This window comes from Manis javanica, chromosome 15 (assembly GCF_040802235.1).
Source record: "Manis javanica isolate MJ-LG chromosome 15, MJ_LKY, whole genome shotgun sequence".
Taxonomy (NCBI): Eukaryota; Metazoa; Chordata; class Mammalia; order Pholidota; family Manidae; genus Manis; species Manis javanica.
In genome coordinates, this window is record NC_133170.1 from 28,888,994 (window position 1) to 28,909,835 (window position 20,842).

Sequence of the window (20,842 nt, forward strand, 5' to 3'; positions counted from 1 at the left end):
GAGTTCCCAAAGGACATGCAACCCTTCTGCTCCTGATGGCAGATCCCACTCGGAGTCCACTGCAGATGCTACTTCTCCACCAGCCGTGACATCCCTGGGGAGGGTTGGGGTCCCCACTGACTCACCTTCTGAGTTCTTCTGGACATCAGAATGGGTATGGGTTTGTTTTCTAGACCTTAATCAGGGTGGTGTATCCCTCCCAGGCCCTGCCCTGTGGCCAAGGACCGCCTGCTGTCACCCTGGCTGATTTGCAGGCTCTACTGCTTTGCAAGATTCCAGCCCTTTCTATGATGGCAGGGGCTCTGGAAGAGAGCAGCGCTCCATTAACGGGTCAGTACTGCTCCTCCCGCAGGGCTGCATTTCTCATAACCCCCCATTCCCTCCCCTGGGAGCCACATATTTTTTCTCTTTTCTTGCATAATTTGATTTTCATCCCTTTGGGGTGAAACATTCCGCTCATTACCCCACCTTCTACCCCAATGCTCCTACCAAATCAAATGCCGTAACACAGATAGGGAAAAGGATGGAGTTCAAGTCCTGGACAAAGGTCCCAAGCTCTCCAGGCAGCTGCCTGCCCTGACACCCTAACCCAGGGGTGCAAAGCTTCCAGGAAGCAGTGGGTTCTGAGATTCAGTACAGCACCACCTACTGGACAAAAGGGACAGCACACTTTGACCTTAAATACGAAACTCGGGCAGTGGTTCCACCTGGGAACTTAATAAAATGCTCATGCCTGGGTCCCACTCCCAGACTTTCCAATTAGCCTGGAATGTGGCTTCAGTTTTTCAGAGCTCCCCACATGATTGTGCTGTCAGACAGGCTGAGAAATGCTGCCTTCAAGGAGTGTGAGGAGGCAGAAGCCTTGGAGATTGTGGACACCAGGGCCCACTCACTGCATGGTGCAAGATGAGACTCTAGCCCTGAACTGGAATGTCTTATTTTATGTGGATGACCATTTCTCTGGGCAGCGGGTCCAAAGCTTTTTATCAGATTCTCAGTGGTTTCCATGTCCTCCAACAGATTGGACCCAGTCCACTCTTAATGTGCCCCTTTCAGTGGTCCCAGATCCAACGCTTGGCCTGTGGGATTGATGAGCCTAATGGATAATGGATGTGCTTATTTCTGTAAGGGAAAACACCCATTAAAAGTTAGATCAGTTCAGTGTGGTCACATTGCTGCAAGCTGCTCAGAATCTCTTCCTGGCAATACCCTGTGCCTTTAATAAAAAATGGGAAGGATTAATTAATGCACTCTGGTAGGCAAAAGCCCTCAAAACATAAGAACTATTGGAAAAAGTAATCAAAGAGGCCCTTGGTTATTATAGGTTTGGAACAACTGGTCTAATATAACCTCCTTATTTGAGAGATGTGGAAATGGAGGCCCAGAGAGGTTAAGGGACTACGTTTAAATCACACAGCTAGTTTATGCAAAGAAAGTTATTACCTTCACCCAGGCTTTCCAGGGATGCAGGGGGCAGAAAGAATGTGTGCAGGATGTTCTGGAAACCCTCACCTCACACAATTCCACTGACCAAGACTCAGGAAAGTCCTCACTGGTTGTGGAGGTTCTGTGAGCCAGAGATAATGCACACTCCCAGAGAATTTAGAAACCCATTGTAGTCCGCTGTGTCATTGCATCTAAGATACCATTGATTGTAAGATACACCATTAAGAAAATGTGCTTTCAATAACTGTAAGATGCAATTAATCATAAGGTGAATCTCAATTTTAAAGATGTTAAAATGTGGAGAAACAGGTGTGTCGTGGAATTGAAGAAATGCAGGCCATTAGCCTCTCACCTTCCATTTGGAGCAGCACAGCTGTGTGATTTGTTTCCACCTGGTTGTCTTCACCTGCTGGAGGTGCTGAAAGGGATAAAGTGGCACTTGGGAAAAAACAGAGACGTCTAAAAAGAGGAAGAAAGTAGGGGGCAGGCCTGGCCCAACATGTGGAATCCGAGGACCAAGTCCTGGATTGGCTCTCAGGAGACATGGGTTTGAATCTCAGTTCTGAAACTTCCCAGTAGTGTTGTCTTGAGCACATTCTTACTCTCTCCAAGCCTGTTTCTTCGTCCACAAAACAGGTGCTATGTGCCCGCCCACCCACCCTGCCCTGTCCTCAAAGAGCTATTGCAGAGCTCAGCAGAGAAGGTGGTAAGTCGAGTCCTGAAGGTGCCTAGTGCATATTAACTGCTGAGGACCACCTTCCATGTGCCTAGCTGATGTCTGTGACCGCTGAGAAAGAGAACCGGGAAATGAAAGGGTGGGCTACACCGTCATTCTGGGGCAGATGGTCAGGCCTTGCAGGCTGGCGCAGGCGTGGACTGAGGCCTGTGAGAGTCCTCAGGGAATGCTCACCACCCATCTGAGGGAGAGAACCGTCCTCAAATGACATGGTGAGACTGGGGGCTGGACAGAAGTCTGCCTTCCCAGAAGCAGATGGCCGAGACGATCCCAGGTCCCTGGGTCCTGCCTCCCCCAAGGATGCCAGGCACAGTCTTAATACTCCCCATGTGGCAACTTGAGGACACAGCACACACTCACTTGTGCTGAGCACAATAGTCACAGGGAGGTTTCAGAGTCACTGCAGAAGGAACCCAGCAAGCGAGCCCTCAGCTGTGTGTCCCAGGTGCCCTTCCTAAGGAGGCACCCCCACCCCCACCCCGCAACTGCCAACTAGCAGCATCCTGTCCCTGCCACTTCTCAGGGCTGTCAGCAAAGAAGTAATCTCTCCTCCTCCTCAGTCCCGTCTGCCTCCCAGTGCCTCCAGCTTGGGGAGAACAGTGTCCTTTCACTGTGGGGGCAGCGTGGCTGAGCAGGCAGACTGTGCTCTCGCCCTGCCCCTAAGTGCCCCTGAGCGGAGGCAGGGCCTCAGGCAGTTTTCCTTTCCTCTGTGCACCTCAGTTTCTTCATCTGTGGACCCGAGTTGAGAAGCCTGGCCTTGATTCTCCCGTGGGCCAATATAAACATGAAATTGGGCAGCCTGTGAAAGTGCCCAGCCCGGAAAGGTGGGCAGCAGCCAAGGAGAACTCTGGGAGAGAGGAGGCCTGGGGGGAGCCCTTGGGGATGAAGGCCCAGGGTGGCCAGATGGGGAAGTGAAGGGACTCAAACGCTAAGTTCGCGGTCACACCTCTGGCCTCAAGACAGAGACACAACAGGCATCTGGTGTGTGTGGAACTGGAAATCAGACCTGGATTCAAAATCTGGCCCTGCAAGTCGCTCAGGTGTGTGACCGCGGGCAAGTCTAGCTCCCCAAGCCTTGCCTGTAGAACCGGGTGCCCACTCTGGTGCCCTGCTTTGACGCATTTCCCGCAGGTGGGCGGCGCCGCTGTGCTGGCTGTGGGCGTCTGGACCCTGGCGGAGAAGAGCGGCTACCTCAGCGTCCTGGCCTCCAGCACCTTCGCTGCTTCGGCCTACATCCTCATCTCCGCAGGCGCTCTGGTCATGGTGACGGGCTTCCTGGGCTTCGGCGCCGTCGTCCGGGAGGACAGGAGCTGCCTCTCCACGGTGAGTGCCACCTGCCCACTCTGCCTGCGGTGCCCTGGGTGGAGGCCGGGCCACCTACCAGAGCCCCCTCACCACCCACCCAGTCCTGCGCTGGGCACCCACCAAGCAGAGTGACCTCCCTCCGAGTGGGAGGCCTGGGGAAGCCGGAGGGCGCAGCTGCACAATCTCCTTCCTCAGGACTGAGCCCCAGGGCGTCTGAGCCAGAGGCAGCTGCTGCCGCTCCTCCCCCTGCACCCTAGCCTGCCACTTCCCTCCTCCTCCTTCCAGACCTTATCATGGTGATTTTCAGAGACCTGCACAAATGAATGAGATGACAAGCTCTTTCCCACCAGCCAGGCTCAACAGCTATCCCTAGCCAGCCCTGCTCTGCACCCTCCTGTTCCCGGCACCCCAGACATGATGCCCTCTGTAAAGGCTCCAGCGTACTCCTCTCAAACCTGAGGATCCTTTTTAAGCAAACATGATGATACCACTATCACACCTAAAAACAATTAACAGTCATTCCTTAGTATCATGAAATAGCCAGCGCAGAGCACAGGTCGGCACAGTGGCTCCTGAGTAATCACATCCGGGCCATCAGCCTCTGAAATTATTGAGCACTTGATTTTTTAAGCTAAGAAGGTGGCTGGAGGACCTTTCTGGGACTAACACGGTAGGAATTTTAAAACCCAGGCCCCCAGTCAGAGTTTAGAGGTGTGGTTAAGACCGCTTAGAAGTGCTCTGTGGTTCCTGGAGGCCCTGGGTCTCATTTCCTTCTTCCCCCCATGTCTAACCCTTTTGAAATCTTCATCAGCTAAAGGCTGAAGGAAACACCAAAGGAGGGAAGCAGTGAGTCTCTCTCTAGACAAAGTGGTCCCCAAAGAGGGAAGAGGACGATGAAAAGCCAGGCATCCAGCCTGGAACCGGAGCAGCGAGAAGCCTGACCTCAGACCTTCCCCCAGGCCCACTGGAGCAGCGTCCCCTCCCGGGGGCCGGCCTCTGCCCCTAGCTCCCTGGCAGCCCCGCCAGGCCCCTTTCCCAGGAAGGCAATGGTCACTGGCGAAAGGAATAGCACATTTTTGCTGGTGCTGAAAAGATCACTTGAGCACCAGAAATCTGCAAAGGGGGGAAAGGGAATGGGGTTTAAATTATTCACACCAAATCTTCTTTTTTAGCAAAGGCTGCATGAGAGGGCCAGATTATTCAGGCCATCTGAGCCTAAGGCCGATGACCAGGACAGATGCCACCCTGGTCAAAAGAAAGGGATATTTTTAGAGTTTTGAATATTGGCTCTGAAAACTTTTCTATATTCAGCCAAATGAAGATTATGATGGATGGTTCTGGCTAAACTGGGTCTATGTCAGGGTTACTTTTATATTTAGGAGATGGATTAAAAAGTAAGTTCTAGAACCAGTTTCTTAACATGAGGGGACTCCAGATTGCAACACGTCCATCAAATATATCCAGACTTGGTCAGCGATAAGGTCTAGAATCAAGACTGCAGATCAAAAAGCAGGTCACAGCACAGCTTGCACAGCTTGCCCTGGACCCCAGGGAAGTCACTCGGCCACTCGCGGCCATCCTGGTATCCCCATCTTCATTCGGGGATGAGATGTGAGGAGAATGAAGTATTTTAGGTCTTAGGAAACGAGTCACCAGATTATATAAAGATCATAAAGTGGCTATAATTATAATTTACATCACCAATACCATGACCAAGCTCCTTGGCGCTGAAACTGATCATTTCAGCACCAGCAAAAAATAAATGGAGTTATTCTTCGGGCCATTACCCCCGGGTTCCCCACAGCGTGAGCTGGGGAGGGAGAAGGATGCAGAGCCCAGGGGGTTGACAGTGCCTTCCCCACAGCTCACATCTCAGCCACACTTCACTCTGTCAGTGCACCAGCAGCAGCCACCCAGCCAGGGTGGTCGTGGCCTCATCTGCTTGGTGGCACTTTGACCTGTGAGTCAGCTGCCCACACGCTTCAAAGGAACAGATCGTGCAGCCATGGCTTTTAGAGCCCTGACTCCTCTGCCCAGAACGAGAGAGCCTTTTCTCAGGCAGCACAAGGGGCCGTGGAGGTAGGGAGGTGGGCAAGAAGGCTCTTGCCAGGCTCCTTGGGAAGCAAGATACAAATACACTCAAGAGCCAGCCTTGAAATGCTGCACAAAAGCCCACGGCTGAGCTGTGCTCCACCTCTCCAGCTGGGCAGTCAGGAAAGGCCTTGGGCTGAAATCAGCTCCATCCCTGCACCCAGATGGCCACCAGCTAACTGATGGAATGCGGCCCCTCCTCTTCCCGAGACCCTGGCAGATCTGTCCCTTCCTCCTCACTGGCCTCAATTCAGGGGCTGTGCAGAAGAAATGAATGCCAGGTGGCCCAGAGATGACCTCTCCGCCCGCCTCCTCAGCCATAGAAAGAGACGTGCCTAAGGTCCCACAGCCAAGAGCCGGCAGAGCCAGGTCAACCCCCAAGACTTGGTCCAGGGCTTTTTCTGCTGTCCCAGGCTGCTTTTGATCCCTCCTCCTGGGTGCCTCCAACACAGGGAAGGGGAACTTCCTTTTCTCCTAACTCAGGACCTACGGTTTGCATTCTGGGTGAAAAGTGAATCACCTGAGTGAGAACTGGGGGCTGGTTACCTGGCCGCCTGCCACGTGATCCACGCACAAATGAAGTCACATGCAGGTGCCAGCAGTGTGGGCAACCAGCTCTGTTAGCCCACCAACAAAGTGTTAGAGAAAACTTTAACTCAGTTATGTGTTAAGATGATCGCCCCTTAGTGGGGCTCTCTGACCCCCTGAACCCCCAGTCTCAGAGCAGGGCTGACCGAGGAGGGTCAGAGCATGTGGGTGTTGCAGGAAGGCAGCGGTGGGTGGGGGTGGGGGGTTGGTAAGCAGCGTGTGCTTCCACAGTCTGAGTTTATTTGGGGATTACACCCTGCCTGCGCATCATTCGGCTCCTGTGTCCTCTCCCTAGCAGTTGCTAGACTTAACCTGTAACTGGAAAGAGACACTACAGTCCCTCTGACAGAATGGGCAGCACCCTAATACCTGGGCCCTTGAGGGAGGGGCACCGCAGAGCAGACAATCTGAATGGCATCTGGTCCTTCAACAAGCTGGGAGCTCATGCACATGCAGGTGTCTTTTCCTTCCCAGGACATTTCACTCCTGTTGATGTTAAAATGAATCTTACTCTGTAAGCGTAACACCCACCTAAGGATGGCCTGGAAGCAGCCTGGCGGTTGAGGAAAATCCCGTCCCGAGGCCCCATGCAGGCAGCTGCTGAGGTTGATGGTGCAGTTAGTCCCACCATTCTGCTGTGATGGGGCTAATGGGACAGATGGCCTGTGGGGCCAAGTGAGCCATTCAAAGGATCATTGCATTTGCCCCCTTTGCGTTGGGCTGGCCGAGCTGGTCTTAGCTCCTCTCCAGGGAGACAGCCTGCTACCTTCTCTGCCAAGAGCCCCCTTCCTTCCCATCAGTGAAGTGCACCTGGCCCTGCACCCTGGGACCAGGACAGGAGCGGTGGCCAGACAGGCATCTGGACATGCTCCTCGCAGGCCAAGGCCTGCCACTGGCTCTGTCCCGGCACTCAGTGCTCCACTCCATCTCACCACACAGCACCCTGAGGTTTTAGGGGAACTTAGAGTCAATTGAAAAATAAGACCCAGGAGACAGAGACAGAGGTCCAAAGGTCATCTTTATTACTAATGAAGCTGACTGGTGTGTGTGACTTCATATCTGCAGCCAGAAGCCTTAGCGACTCTTCAGCTCTGGTTGGGACAAGCTTGTGTGTCTAAGAATGCCTCAGTAATCTCAGTGCACGGTGGAGAGCAGAGAACATGGCCTCCTGAGGACAGGAAAGCCCCCTTGCCAAACAGATAGAAGGAGCAGCGAGTAAGGAAAGGGGGAGGAGCTGCAGGTGCTCTTCTGAAGGCCCCTGCAGGGAAGTGGCAGCCCAGGACAGAGGAGGCACGGTGCTGATGCTGCACCGGATGGAACCACAGTGCCAGGACTTTCCTCCCTTCTAAACCCCTCATTACGCAGAAGGCTCAGAGAGGGTGAGGGACTCGCCCAGGGCAAGCTGGCCAGGCTTCTTCTGCGGCACCACTCTTTTCTCTGAGCAGCACCATTCTGGGCTCAGCATCCACCTTGCTCAGGCTGCAGTGGGTGGAACACCTGTGCCCACCTGTAGCAGCAAACTTTTTGTACAGAGCAGTTTTTACCACCAGCGCATTTCCAACACCTCCTCCCCTCCAATGTTCGGCAACTTGCACTCTGGGTTATGTTGATGGGGCTGCCTAGTTCACTGGCCTCAGCAGGCATTTCCAGCACATCCCCAGAATCTCCTGCTCTGCTAGGCACAGAGCTGGGTGAGAAGGGAGAAGACACCGCAGGGATTGAGACCCAGTCCAGGACGTGGAGTCAATGAAGAATACGGGGCACCTGCCCTGACGGGCTCGTGTAGGTTTCAATTCCTGTCTGGACCTGGTCAGAGCCTTGGACCTGTCTGAGCCCCAGGACATTTCCTAGCCTCCAGGCTTGTAGGAATTTCCCCTGCTCAGCCTTCCTTCCTCCTCCTTCCTACCCTGGTCCCACACACAGTCCCACCTGTCCAGGTGTATGCACAGCGCTCATAGGCCACACCATCTTTCTCTGGCAGCCTATGAGAAGACAGCCAACATCTGGTCCCCTGGTGGTGCCCTGCTGCCCAGCCTGAATCCTGCTCTCTCAGCCTGTCCACACTGAACTCTCCTCAGTCCCAGCATGCAACCCTGTGATGCCTGTCTTTGGCCTTTAGTCCTGGCATGTGTGCTCTCTGTGACTGCCCGCAGTGTGCTCTTTGGACCCCCAACATTTTGGCTTGCACTTTGGATGGTCTCTGCCACGTTTACTTGATGTGTCCCAGAATGTCTCCTGCCTCCCCACAGCCCAGTCCTCCCTGTCTTCCCTCTGCCCCTGGCGGACCCGCCTTCCTCACCCTGGCCCTGCTTCCAGCCCCTCAGGCCACAACGGGTATTAGCTCAGACATCAGCCAGAGCACCCCTGGCTGAGCGCAGGCCCTTCTAGCAGCCCCCAGCAGGAGTGGCTGCATCTCAACATCAGCGTGGCTGTGGCTGGATGGCCCGGGCTGTGAGCCCTGGCTGGGGTCACCGTCATCCTTCCAGCACTGACATCTTGTTACAGGAATGGCTTGAGGCTTCCAAATCCACATCCTCTCTCTTCTGCACAAACAGGAGGGCAGCTGCACCTCTGAGCACCCACAGCCTCCAGCTGGTGGTTAATTGCCAGAAAGTAATGTGCCCTGAGGTCATTGCTGCTTAAACAGCTGGCTCCATCTTCTCCTGTGTGGCCTGGTGGTGCTGAGTTCCCTGACCCGCTGTGGCCTGCCTCCGTGGTCACCCACCATCAGGCAGGAGCCGCAGGCTGGGCTCTCCTCCCTCCAACTTAACCTCGGCAGCACCTCAATTATTCGCTTACTGTTGCCACACTGCTCTGAGAATAGGCTGGGACCGCTACACCAGTCCCCACCTGCCTTGACCCCAAGCCTCAGTCTGGTTCGGTTTCCATCTTTGATTGTGCAGAATGGCAGAGGGGACAGAAGATGAGGGATTTGGTGAAGCCCCTTCTTTGTGGCAGAGTCAGTCCAGTGGAAAAATTCTGAAAGCCCAAGTGTATTCAATTCTTTAAACTTACATCAAGGCCATCATCAGCTGGTGTCACTCTACACACCAGTGAACCTGCCCCAGAAACTCTATCTGGGGCTCAGCTTGCCCCTCTGCAGTGCAAGTCCTTCTGAAGACTCTACGTCTAATTAATCACCTTAATGCCACAATGAGAAATATCTCCGCATAGTTCCCGCAGAGCTGCTCATTAAAGAAAGTGTTGGTTTGGTTCAGAGAGTGCCATGCTGTTCCAGCTTCGTTTTGGATCTGCAGTTTTAGAAAACAGCCAGCTTTGCTCCTGGTTCAAACTGTTCCATTAGAGAATTAAAGAAAAAAAACACTTTAGTAGATGGTCCAGCAGGGAGATGAATGTTTGGGGCCCGTTCTGTGCTTACCAAAGGGTTCCTTCTGTGTTTGGGGGCTGGCTTTGTGTAATGTGAAATGGCATCATTCTTCTGGAGGGCAGAGGCTGTAAGAGCTTTCTTTGGAATTCTCATTACTGGTTTCTATCAGACCAAGACTCAGGTGGTGGCTTCTGGAAGGACTGGAGGCAGGGACAGGCCAGTCAAAAAGATAAGAGCGGCCTAGACGTCGGGGAGCAGGTGGTGTGGGGTTGGTTCAGTTCACACTGAGGTGCCCAGGAACAAGAGGCAGGTCAGAGTGGGAGGGCAGACGAGGGTCAAAGAATATCAGGCCTGAAGTGGAAAGCACGAGGCCCATGAGGCCCACAGCAGTTCAGAAAGAAGGCTGTCAGCAATGAGGTTGTGGCCAGGATCTACTGGCTCAGGGGGACTTGGGGAGGCCTTGCCCGCGCTGAGACTTGACAGCTAACAGCTGAGCAGCACAGGCATGGCTGGGGCAGCAAATCCCAGGCACGGGCATGGAGTGCGCAAAGGCCCCAGGCTCTGCTGTGCACGTACACAGGAGTGCCACAAAGCTTGTGCAGACAGTTACTAGACTCAGAGACAGGAATAAGGTGGGCTGAGTAAAGCACAGGGGGCCAGGGCAGACGTGGGCATTAGATCCTGTGGCTGTGAGCCCTGCGCAGGCGTGAAGGAGCAGGGCCAGGCAGGCAGAAGCCAGCGCTGCACCCTGGCCAGCAGGGCCCCTCGTGGAGGAGGGCAGCCTGCAGGAGACGCCCCAGGACTATGCCTGGCCTGCCCTGCCGGCACTGAGGGCTAGGTGATGAGTGGGGCCGGGGAGAGAGCCTCCTGCACCCAGAGAAGGTTCCCTGGGTCCCCTTTGTCTCCTCATCAGAACACTCTCGTCCCTCCCCTGCCAACCTGTACCTCCCCTGCCAGCCAAGTCCACCCTCTGTGAGATCAGTGAGCCCCTCCGTCCTCCCATGAGCCACCCAGCAGGGACGACGGTGCACAGCAGGCAAGCAGTCCAGCTTCGGCTGCGCGGATCCCTGCGTTCAGTCCCAGACTCAGCCATGCTGGTGCTGTGTGGCCTTAGACAAGTTACTTAGCCTTGCCACACACGGAGGCGAAGGCTGACACTCACATGGCAACGTGATGAGCAATGCTGGGCTGACCTCCGCGGGTGGCTGGGAGCAGCCACAGGAAGTGTGTCCCAGGTGCTGTCACCCCAGAGGAGCCAGCAAATGTTGGCCACCACCACCTGGAGCTCCCATTGTGCACTTGGGGCCACTGCAGTGAATGAGGCTCTCACTCTGCCAAGGAAGGATTGTTTTATTTTTTGATGGAAGGGGTGCCTTTCCACTGCTCCCACTATAGAAAAACTGCATCTCCTCTGCTCCTGAGGAGCAAGGCTGGTGCACCCCCATTGGGTCATCACCTCCTAAGCCATAGCTCAGGAATTCTGGGAACCCCTCAAGAGAATGGTGGGCTTCACTGCACGGTTAGCTAGGAGCAGGGCAGCACAGGCCTAGGAAGTCCCGACTCTGAGAGAGGACTCCTCCGGATTACACGCAGGGTATCTGAGGGTCTCTTGTTGACTTTTAGTAATTCAAAACCAACACCTAACCAAATTTAAGGGAGGCAAATTTACCTCCAGAACCTTCTTTATGCTCCCTGGAGTCAACCTGTTACACAAACACACCCCTCCCGGGCTCACTAGGGCAGCTGGAGGCTCCAGACAACAGATTGTCCCCAGGGACCCGCCCAGAGCTCCTCGGACAAGCAGTGCTCTGCGGGCCATGGGTCCTGAAGTATCGAGCTGAAGCCATGCAGGAGCACCCGTCCTTCCTGGTTAGAGTTAGCACATTCCTGTGCAAAGGGCCCTCCAGTCAGGCAGCTCCCGTGCACTGGTGGCCTTTCAGCCACATCCCTGGCCTTGCCCACTAGGTGCCAGGCTCAAACCCCCAATGTTTCTAGGCTTCGCCAAATGTGCCCTGGGGGCAAATTGTGCGCCAGGCTGAGAACCACTGTATAAATTAAGGTACACTTCTGTGGCCCCCATGGATCAGAGCAAGGCCAGCTCCTGCCCCAAGCGTGGGGTCAGCGTGTCCCGGGCAGTCCCCACTGTCTCACAGGCATGTGTGCATTCATGCCCGTAGTCAGGGATGTTTACCAGGCACACTGTACCAAGCACTCAGGAAGAGCCCACAGAACTTCAGCTGTGGTCCCTGTCCCCCAGAAGCTCATGGCCATTCTAGGGGGACAGCCTGGTCACACCTGAAGCCCCAGCACCCTTTACGGGGCAGTGGGCAGGTATGCCCCTCTCCCAGTGAAGGGATCTGTGTGAGGAACAGTGTGGCCGGCAGGGTGAAGGGGGCAGACCAGAGTCCAGTCAGGGGACACAGAACGAAGCAGAGTGTCTGGGGCCTGGAGATGGAGGCTAAGGAAGTACTGGAAGCACTAGGGCCGGGGGCCCAGGAGGACTAGTGGGGGCCGCGGCTGAGCTGGGTGTTGGGCAGGCAGGCACTGGAATTTCAGGCAGGCGAACAGCGGGAGGCTTGGCCTGTGTCTGGATAGCTGTAAGGAGGAAGGGGCAGCGGTGCACAGTGCCTGTGCTGGAGGAGGAATGGGTGATGAGGCTGCACCGAGGGGTCCAGGAAGGCTTGGAGAGGTGAAAGGCTCCGAGGCGCCCATTAGAGCTCACGGTCTCATGGGGCAACACCCCACACCAGCCTGCCCTCTCACCGACTCTAGCCACCCGCGGCCGAGCGGGGCTGCCCGGGCCTCTGTGCAGGAGGATCCCAGTGAGTGGGACCCTTCGCTGCCCTCCGAGGGTCACCGCACCTGAGCTGTGGTTCAGGGCCTTCCCCACCCAAGTGGTCACACACCTGTGGCCCTCCTGCCGCCGAGGCTGCAGCCTGGAGCCGGTGCCCATGCCCACCAGCGCCCAGCTGCTTGGCTCCCCGGCACCCCACGCTCATCCCCCGAGTCCCAGCCTGGCCCTCACTTCCCTACAAACGGCATCTTTACAGCTGGAGTCCCTCGGTGGTGGGCAGCGCCCTGCCTCTCAGAGGCCCTTCCCCACTCCTGACAGCTGCTTAGTCAGGTTGGATAGCCTGTTGCAGGCCTCTTTGAGGCCCCCGAAGCATCATGGGGCTGGCAGGTGCTGCTGGGCCTGCCATCGGTCGTGTGGGCCAGGCTCTCTCCCTGTGAACCCTCCCCCAGCCCAGCTTCACTAGCAGCTGTGGCCGTGGCTCCCCGGGGAGCAGCATGACACTGCCGTGGCCTCCGCACTACCGTCCGTGTGTGACTTCCGCTGAGAGTGGTGACAGAGCAGCAAGGAGTCCCTCCCACCCCACCGAAGGAAGGTGGCACAATGCCAAGGCATCGCCCTCCTAGCCACCAGGGGGTGCTCCACACATCGGGGGCTGCACCCAGGAAGTCTGGGGAGTGCCTGGCAGTCACTGCCCGGAGGGTCCTGTGGGCAGGGAGCCAGCCTCAGGCACTGCAGCGGGCTGGTCTGGGGTGGTGGGGAGCTGGGGGAGGTGAGACTCCCATCAGGAAGGCAGCCCTGCCAGAGAAGCTGAGGGCCCGATGTAAGCCCAGAGAGGGACGTGCTGTCTGTCTGGTGGGAGAGTTAACATCCGGACCTGGGCAAGTAGCCATCCTGGCTGACTAGCCTGGCTCCCCTCAGGCTGTGGCCGTGAGCTCCGGGAGCAGGTCAGGCCTAGGAAGCACAACTCCCTCCCTTTGCGCCCTCTCACCCTCTCAGGCTGGGCAGACACTGCTACCAGCCCCATCCCCTGGCTCAGTCCCACTGGCATGGCCACCACATACGGCCCCAGAGGTTGTGTCCTGTACAGGGGACCAGGGGAGCCTAAAGTCCAATGCACCCAACTTGCTGAGCCACATTTTCTCTTTGGAGCACATTTTTCTAATCCACATCAAGGCTCCAGTGGCCGCCCACCAGAGCCAGCAAGTGGCACAATCTGGACTCAAGCCCAAGCCCCAGATGGTCCCCTTTCATTCTTCGGGTTCTCAGGCCCTGTATCTCAGAGGATCCTCAGGCAGAGAGGGCCCACCCGCAGACCTCTGTGAGCCTCCTGCCTTGGCTTACCTGGATCCCACGTGATACCGTTTATAGACCCAGGGCCCCGTGCCACCTTCCTGCCTCCAAACCCCTCCCCATGGGGCCCCTACCCTCAGCCACATCTGCTGCCCCCACAACCCCAGCTCAGATGCTCTGTGCTCATTGCACGCTCCATCTTCCCACGTGCTCTCCCCTCCACCTGGCATGTGCCTCCCTCCTTCACCTGCCATCTCATCCTTAGAGATGCCACTCAGGTGTCACCTCCCTCTGGAAGCCTTCTCTGACTGTCCTCCACCACCTGGGGCTTCCCATTGTTTCTAGGGCTTGCCCCCTGGTAGCATTTACAACACAGCATTGTAACCACTCACTTACCTGTTCCCCCACCAACAACAGCTTTGAGGGCAATACCTGACTGACTTGTGATACCTGGCATATAGCAGGTATTTAATAAATATTGGCTGGGTGGGTGGATTAACAAACTGAAAGCAGACCAGTGGGTAAAGGGGTGAGTGGGGGCTCCGTGCCTGCAGCCAGGAGAGGCGGGCATGCCCAGAGCTGCTGGGAAGAGGAGAGGATGGAGTGGTGCTGGGCTTGCCTCACCCCACTGCTCTGGGGAGACCTTTGTCACAGAGGCCCACCCAGGCCCCATCCCAATGGTGACCACCTTCTCTCCTTGTTCTAGTATTTCTGCCTGTTGCTGGTGATCTTCCTTGTTGAGCTGGTGGCTGGGGTCCTGGCCCACATGTACTACCAGAGGGTGAGTGGACATGTCCTCACTTAGGCATTCTCCATGAGCGCCCGCAGGAGACAGCAGCATGGGAGGAGGGTGTCCAGGGCAGGAGATGAAGCAGCCATGCCCGGGCCGTCCCGTCTCCAGCCCTGACATACACAGCCCTTCTGGGTCCCACATCCAGCAACTCTCTGCTTCATCTGTTGGTGCTGGGAGCCAGGGAGTGGGGGCTTCCTACGGGAGGTGAGGGGTCACTTAGGTAGAGGATGAATCCGATGTCAGACCTCCACGGAGAGAGGCTCAGCGACGTGTGCCAGACCATGAAGGCAGCCCCAGGCCTTGCCCGCGTGCACAGGACAAGGATGAAGTGCCAGTCGGGTCCCCTCCCACGGGGTGCTCTCCGAACTGGGGATTTGAGTTCATGACCAGGGCGATACTCGACTGGTAGGGACAGACGACTATGCTGGGGGCTTCGGGACTGAGCCGACAGGATTGTGATTGTATGTATGTTGAATATTGCCTCTTACTCAAAATGAAAAAGATACTGAAAAGCAACCCTGTGCCCAGCCTCACCACTACCTTCCCTCCAGTTTGGAGTTCTCCCTTTCCCAGCCTCCTTGCCTCCAGCTCTGAACCCTCCCCTCCCTTCCCCAGCCTCCTCGCCTCCAGCTCTGAACCCTCCCCTCCCTTCCCCAGCCTCCTCACCTCCAGCTCTGAACCCTCCCCTCCCTTCCCCAGCCTCCTCGCCTCCAGCTCTGAACCCTCCCCTCCCTTCCCCAGCCTCCTCGCCTCCAGCTCTGAACCCTCCCCTCCCTTCCCCAGCCTCCTCACCTCCAGCTCTGGACACTCCCCTCCCTCCCCAGCCTCCTTACCTCCAGCTCTGAACCCTCCCCTCCCTTCCCCAGCCTCCTCCCCTCCAGCTCTGAACCCTCCTCTCCCTTCCCAGCCTCCTCCCCTCTAGCTCTGAACCCTCCCCTTCCTCCCCAGCCTCCTTGCCTCCAGCTCTGAACGCTCCCCTCCCTCTCTAGCCTCTGCCTCCAGCTCTGAACCCTCCCCTCCTTCCCCAGCCTCCTTGCCTCAGCTCTGAACCCTCCCCTTCCTCCCCAGCCTCCTTGCCTCCAGCTCTGAACGCTCCCCTCCCTCTCCAGCCTCTGCCTCCAGCTCTGAACCCTCCCCTCCACAGCCTGCTTCTCAGGATGGCCCCTCCCTCCTCTGCCTGGGGTCACAGCCCAGCTTCTGCAGCATGATCCCCATGAGCTCCAGCCTCTGTGCAGTGTCCCCGTGGCAGTCCCACTACACCACTGGGGAAACCTCTGCCATGGCACTGTTCACAGCCCATGGTGCTCTAGAGTTAGCTGACGTGGCTTTGGAGGGGGCCTGGGGACCAGGATCGGGGCAGCTGGGCCAGCTGATGCCACCTTCCTCTCCACCCTCTTCAGCTGAGTGACGAGCTGAAGCAGCACTTGGCCTGGACGCTGGCTGAGAACTACGGGCAGCCAGGAGCCGCGGAGATCACAAGCTCTGTGGACCGTCTGCAGCAGGATGTAAGCACCTGCCCTGGGGGCTGAAGGCCGTGCAGACGTCGGTTCAAATCCTTGACCCTGTCCCTTGCTGTCTGTGTGACCCTGGGCAAGTTGCTTGCCTTCTCTGGTCTTCATTGGCCCACCTCTGTCATGCAGCAGCCTTGGCACGTGTGAGCACTCAGCATGACCGCACATGGAGCAGGCCCGCCGCCAGGGCAGGTGGCTCCTGAGCCCTGGTCCTCTCTTTCTCCTCCCCTGCCCTTGCCCCCGCCACGGCTGCCCTGACTTCTGCCTCCACACCCCACCCTGCGCCAGCTGGGGTGGGAAGCTGGCCGCACCAGGGAAAGAACTCCATCTCCTGGCCTGGGCTCCTTCCGGCAGGAGCTGACAGCTGAGGCTTCTCAAGTGAACTGTAAGAGGCAGCAAGACTTCAGTTAAGCTGCTGCCAGAACTTTCCAGCTGTGGGCCACTGGGCAGAACACTATGGGACAGAAAGGTGGTCTGGGAGGGGGAAACAGACCTCAGATCTGTGCTGTCCTATATGGTAGCTATTTACATTTACGTTAAATATAAAATGCATTTCCTCAGTCACATAGCCACATTTTAGTGCCTGGCAGCCACACGTGGCTAGTGGCCACCAAACTGGACAACACACATCTAGGGCATTTCCACCATCACAGACAGGTGTTGGACAGTGAGGCTCCGGGACCCTGTGGTTCTGCCTCTGAAAATCCGAGGCAGCCCTGCTTGCCCGCTCTAGTGCCCCTTCTCCTGCCACCCTACCCCACCCTCAGCCCATGGTCTCTCCTCCCCCCTGTATCCACAGACCCCACTCTGGGCCCAGGGAATTAGTCTCTGTGCCAGAAGACCAGGGAAGTAGAGGTAAAGGGGGGTCCCTGAGCTCCAGAGACATCCTAGCACAGCTGGGAGGCACCTGCCCTATTCCCCCAAGACCGGCTCAGCACCCGGGTAGCTTTGGATGGAGGGCCCCCCTGTCCTCTGGTCCAGGGGCCAAGGCACCCATGTGCACACACACCCACACCCTGGTGCTCAGCCCACACACACCCTGCTGGTCAGCCCTGTCCAGAGCTCAGTGCGCACTTGGGCCTCCCACGTGTGGAACTGCCAGAATGCCTGCCCTCGGGGCCCTACTCAGGACCCCAACACACCCCAGGTGACTGCTGCCAGGGCTGGGGTGGGGGGCCTTAGCTCGGAGAGCTGGGCTGGGAGGCCAGCTGGGGGGCCAGGTGAGCTCAGGAAGGAGCGCCAGGCTTGCTCAGGGGGAGAGGAGAAGAGGGGCCGGGGGGATGGGGAACAGCATGAGGAAGGGCATAGCTGGGAGCCCTGTGCCTCTCCCAAGGCCGTGTCAGAGCACAAGGACACAGGTCCTCATACCTGCCAAGAGCAGTTAGAGACGTGAGGAAAGGCGGTGGCTTCCAGCCGGCCTCCAGGCCACACCCCACATGTCAGTGGCACCTGTGCCTGTGTTCACAGCACCATGACAGCAGTAGAGGGCGTCTCTCACTGCCTGCTCTGCAGGGCTCTCTCCTAAGTGCTTTACTCAAGTCACTGCCTCCTTCAGCCCTCACAACAGACCGGCCTGCAGGTACTTTGTTAGACCCATTGCACAAGAGAAAAAGCCCAGAGAGGTTTATAACCTGTCCAGGTGACACTCAGATGCACAATCCCACTGACTCCTGGCCACACCATGCTGTTCTCTGCTCTGTGTGCTGTTCCGTCCTACCTTGGGGCTCCTCCTCTTCCTTTGGAACCTTTCCTGACCCACCAGCAGAGCCGTTAGTGCCCTCCTCCTGTGTGTCACACAGCTGTGGCTGTCTCTCCTACTAAGGCTACTCAGCTGCAGAAAGCCAGGAACACACCACTGTATTGTAGGGCCTAGTAAAGCTTCACTCCCGGCACGTAGCAGGGGCCTAACAAAGCCTTGTTAGCTGGACTGAATGCACCTCCCACACCACCTGTGCACCCGCACCCCAGAGACAGCCTCAGAACAACCATATTCTGTGGTCTGTGTAGTGTAGGTACTTTGTGTCTCAATCCTCCGACCTAGAAGGGCAAGGGGTAACTAGTTCCGTGTTGCCGCTGGGTAACTGTGACCTGGGCAGGCGCATCCCTGCCCTGGAGTGGTGCACGAGACCGTGCGTCTTACTCAGCACTCCCATCAGCCCCTCTGGCCAACACTGACCTGCCTGCAGTGCGGCCGTGGGGACACCCTCCGTGTTCCTGCAGATCTGGGGGCTCTGAGGCTTCGAGCCCTGAATGGTGCCCTCTGACGAGGCGGTGTTCCCATCCCTGGGGTCCTGCCTCCCGGTTTTGGCCTGCCCTCGGGTGCACAGACCATTCTCTCAGGGACCCACCTACATCTGTCTCCCTGCCATCTTCTCACAGGCCCTCCCTGCCCCCAGGACACCCAGCAAACCTCCTGTCCTTGGTGGATAGAAATCCCAGGGGGTGCACAGGTGTCCTGCAGCCAGCTCCTGCAGCTGCCTGGAGAGAAGAGCCCCAGATACACCAGCTCCCTGGTCAGAACAGGGGAAGGGAAGAATCATGGGAAGACCCATAGGGGTGGGTTGATATTGTCCAGCACACGCTCCTCACCTCCGGCCTCTTCCTCTTCCCGCAGTTCAAGTGCTGCGGAAGCAACAGCTCAGCCGACTGGCAGCATAGTGCCTACATCCTGTCGAGGGAGGCCGAGGGCCGCCGGGTGCCTGACAGCTGCTGCAAGACCGTGGTGACTCACTGTGGCCAGCGGACCCACCCCTCCAACATCTACAAGGTGGAGGTGAGCGCCCAAGCTCCAGCTGAGGCACACCGAGGGCCCCGCCATCCAGGCTCCCCAGAGGGGCGGGCCCAGGTGGATGGGCTGGGGAAGCAGAGCATGGTCAGCATTGGCAGTGGGACAACTGTGGGGCCGTCCAAGGGTCCCACAGAGCTCTGGGGGCAAACAGCTGCCACGGGACATCGTGGTGTGCCCCCCAGCAGCCCCCAGGTCACCCACGGGGCCTGTGGGCAATTGGAAGGCTGGGTGAGACCCTTCAAGGCCCCAATCATCCCTCAGTGAGGCGGACACATGCCACACCAGCCTTCCCCTCCCCCCTTGCCCACTTTCCAGCCAAGGTGTGGGTGTGACCTGCGTTCCCTTGCAGGGCGGCTGCATCACCAAGCTGGAGCAGTTCCTGGCCGACCACCTGCTGCTCATGGGGGCAGTGGGCCTCGGGGTGGCCTGTCTGCAGGTGAGCTGGAGCAGGGGACTAGGAGGGAGTTGTCGAGGAGAGCTCCAAACCCACCTCCCGTTGGCTGAGTCTCAAGTGACCACCCCTTTGCACACCCATGCCCTGCCCTCCCTCCCTCCCTTCCTCCTCTTCTGTCCCCTTCCTTCTGCAGCCAAGGCTGAATCATGTGGTCACTCTCTTCCCCAGACACTATGAAGGAAATGCCCAAGGGCCTGGGGGACAACTTGAACTTGTAAGAGACCTGACAGGAGTATGTGTGGGCTCAGGTATGTGTATGCACCCTGTGTGTGTGCACGGGGGTGTGTGTGCACAGCCTGCTGTGCTGTGTCTGTGGGTGTGTCTGCACACACGAGGCATCATACTAGGGATTGTATGCACGTATATGTGTTTAAGTGTGCTTGTGCATGCATGTATGTGTGTGCATGTACATGCACCCATTCCTTTGTATGTAGGTATGTGTATGTGTGTGTGTGCATGTCTGTTCACATCCAGACCTCTGCTCTGAGGATGGGCAATGCCTTTACTCTGTTTCACCCTCTGCCCCTCCCCAAACCGCCATCCAGGGAGTCAGTGTTACGCTCATGGGCTGCTCTCCCCAAGGGTTGAGAGCAGAGAAGTCAGGAGGGGCACCTTTGAGGGCTGGGGCAGAAACACCCTGTGTGCCCACCTCACCCAGTACTCCTGCTTTAGCCCAGTGGGTTCTGGAGTGAGCTCAGTCCTGCCCACCCTTCCTACCCCTGGTAAGGTGAGCCCCATCCAGGGAAGTGACAGGAGCCGTGGCCCAGGCAGCAGAGGACCTGGGTCCGATCCTGCCTCCGTTCCTGTGTCACTGAGAGCACTCATTTTCCTGCCCCTCAACTTCATCTGCAAAGTGTGCAGCATTTCCCCAAATGCAGAGAGGGCTAAGTAAGAACACGGTGGTGTGCAGCACACTCAGGCTACCCTTGGCCAGCCATCAGTTGACGTCAGAGTGGCTTCAGGTGCTTGCTCTCCTCGGATGCCCACCAGGCCAGACAAGAAGTGGTGCTCTCCCCATTTCATAGATCAGGAAGTTGAGACCCAGAGAGGTGACTCACCGAGGGTCTCGCATCCTGAACTGGCACCCAGGTCTCTTGGTTCCTGGTCCTTTGCTTCCCCCAACACAGAGTTGCATGGAAAGAGACACCAGGCTGGTGGCGGCAGAGCCCCGCGGGTCACCATGCTGCCTGCCCACGTCAGTCTGTGTGCTCGAGGACTCAGCTGCAGCCTCGCCCGCTGGGCCCGACCCTCGGGAGGGGGACAGACAACCTAGGGCTGGTTCTTTCACTCTGAACCTCAGCTCCTCATTTGTGAAACGGGGCTGGTTATACCTAGTTCGGTGACTTGTGAGGACTAGCAACGCACATGTAAACCCCTGGGCTCATTGCTGAGCAGATGGCCAGTGTTCAATAAGTAGTACCAGCATTATTTTTTCATTTCCACATGCCCATATTGTCCCAAAAAAGCCCTAGTTCTGTCCAGACCAGCCTGCACCCTTCACCTCCATTCGTGGGTGGGCCAGGAGCCCCAGGGGCCCTGAATAGAGCCCCTCCTCCTACCCCATGGGCTGAACCCCAGTGACAACTGGGGAACGGGCTGCTTCTGTGCTCCAGCTCCTGGCTCAGCTGAGGTTTCCAGAAACCTCTCCGCTGCAGGTTGGGCTGCTCTGCAAGGACTCTGGCCAGGCCTGGGCAGCACTCCGCATCCACTTCATGATT

At 57.3% G+C, this 20,842-nt stretch overlaps 1 protein-coding gene across 11 annotated transcripts in view; it reads left to right on the forward strand.

The window, feature by feature from the left end:
- TSPAN11 (tetraspanin 11) overlaps window positions 1-20,842 on the forward strand; it is a 65,845-nt gene that overhangs the window by 34,642 nt on the left and 10,361 nt on the right. For 2 of the 11 annotated variants that reach the window (XR_012125439.1, XR_012125438.1), the window contains exons 3-8: window positions 3,314-3,505; window positions 14,285-14,359; window positions 15,772-15,876; window positions 18,497-18,655; window positions 19,020-19,106; window positions 19,293-19,372. Coding sequence is in view for 8 of the 11 variants with exons in the window: in XM_073222478.1 (XP_073078579.1) it covers window positions 3,314-3,505; window positions 14,285-14,359; window positions 15,772-15,876; window positions 18,497-18,655; window positions 19,020-19,106; window positions 19,258-19,372 (733 nt within the window). In the remaining 3 variants the exon portion in view is untranslated. Of the gene's footprint in view, window positions 1-3,313; window positions 3,506-14,284; window positions 14,360-15,771; window positions 15,877-18,496; window positions 18,656-18,985; window positions 19,107-19,257; window positions 19,373-20,842 lie in introns of all 11 variants that reach the window. The other 9 variants (XM_073222478.1, XM_073222479.1, XM_073222483.1 and 6 more) reach the window with 5 other exon arrangements.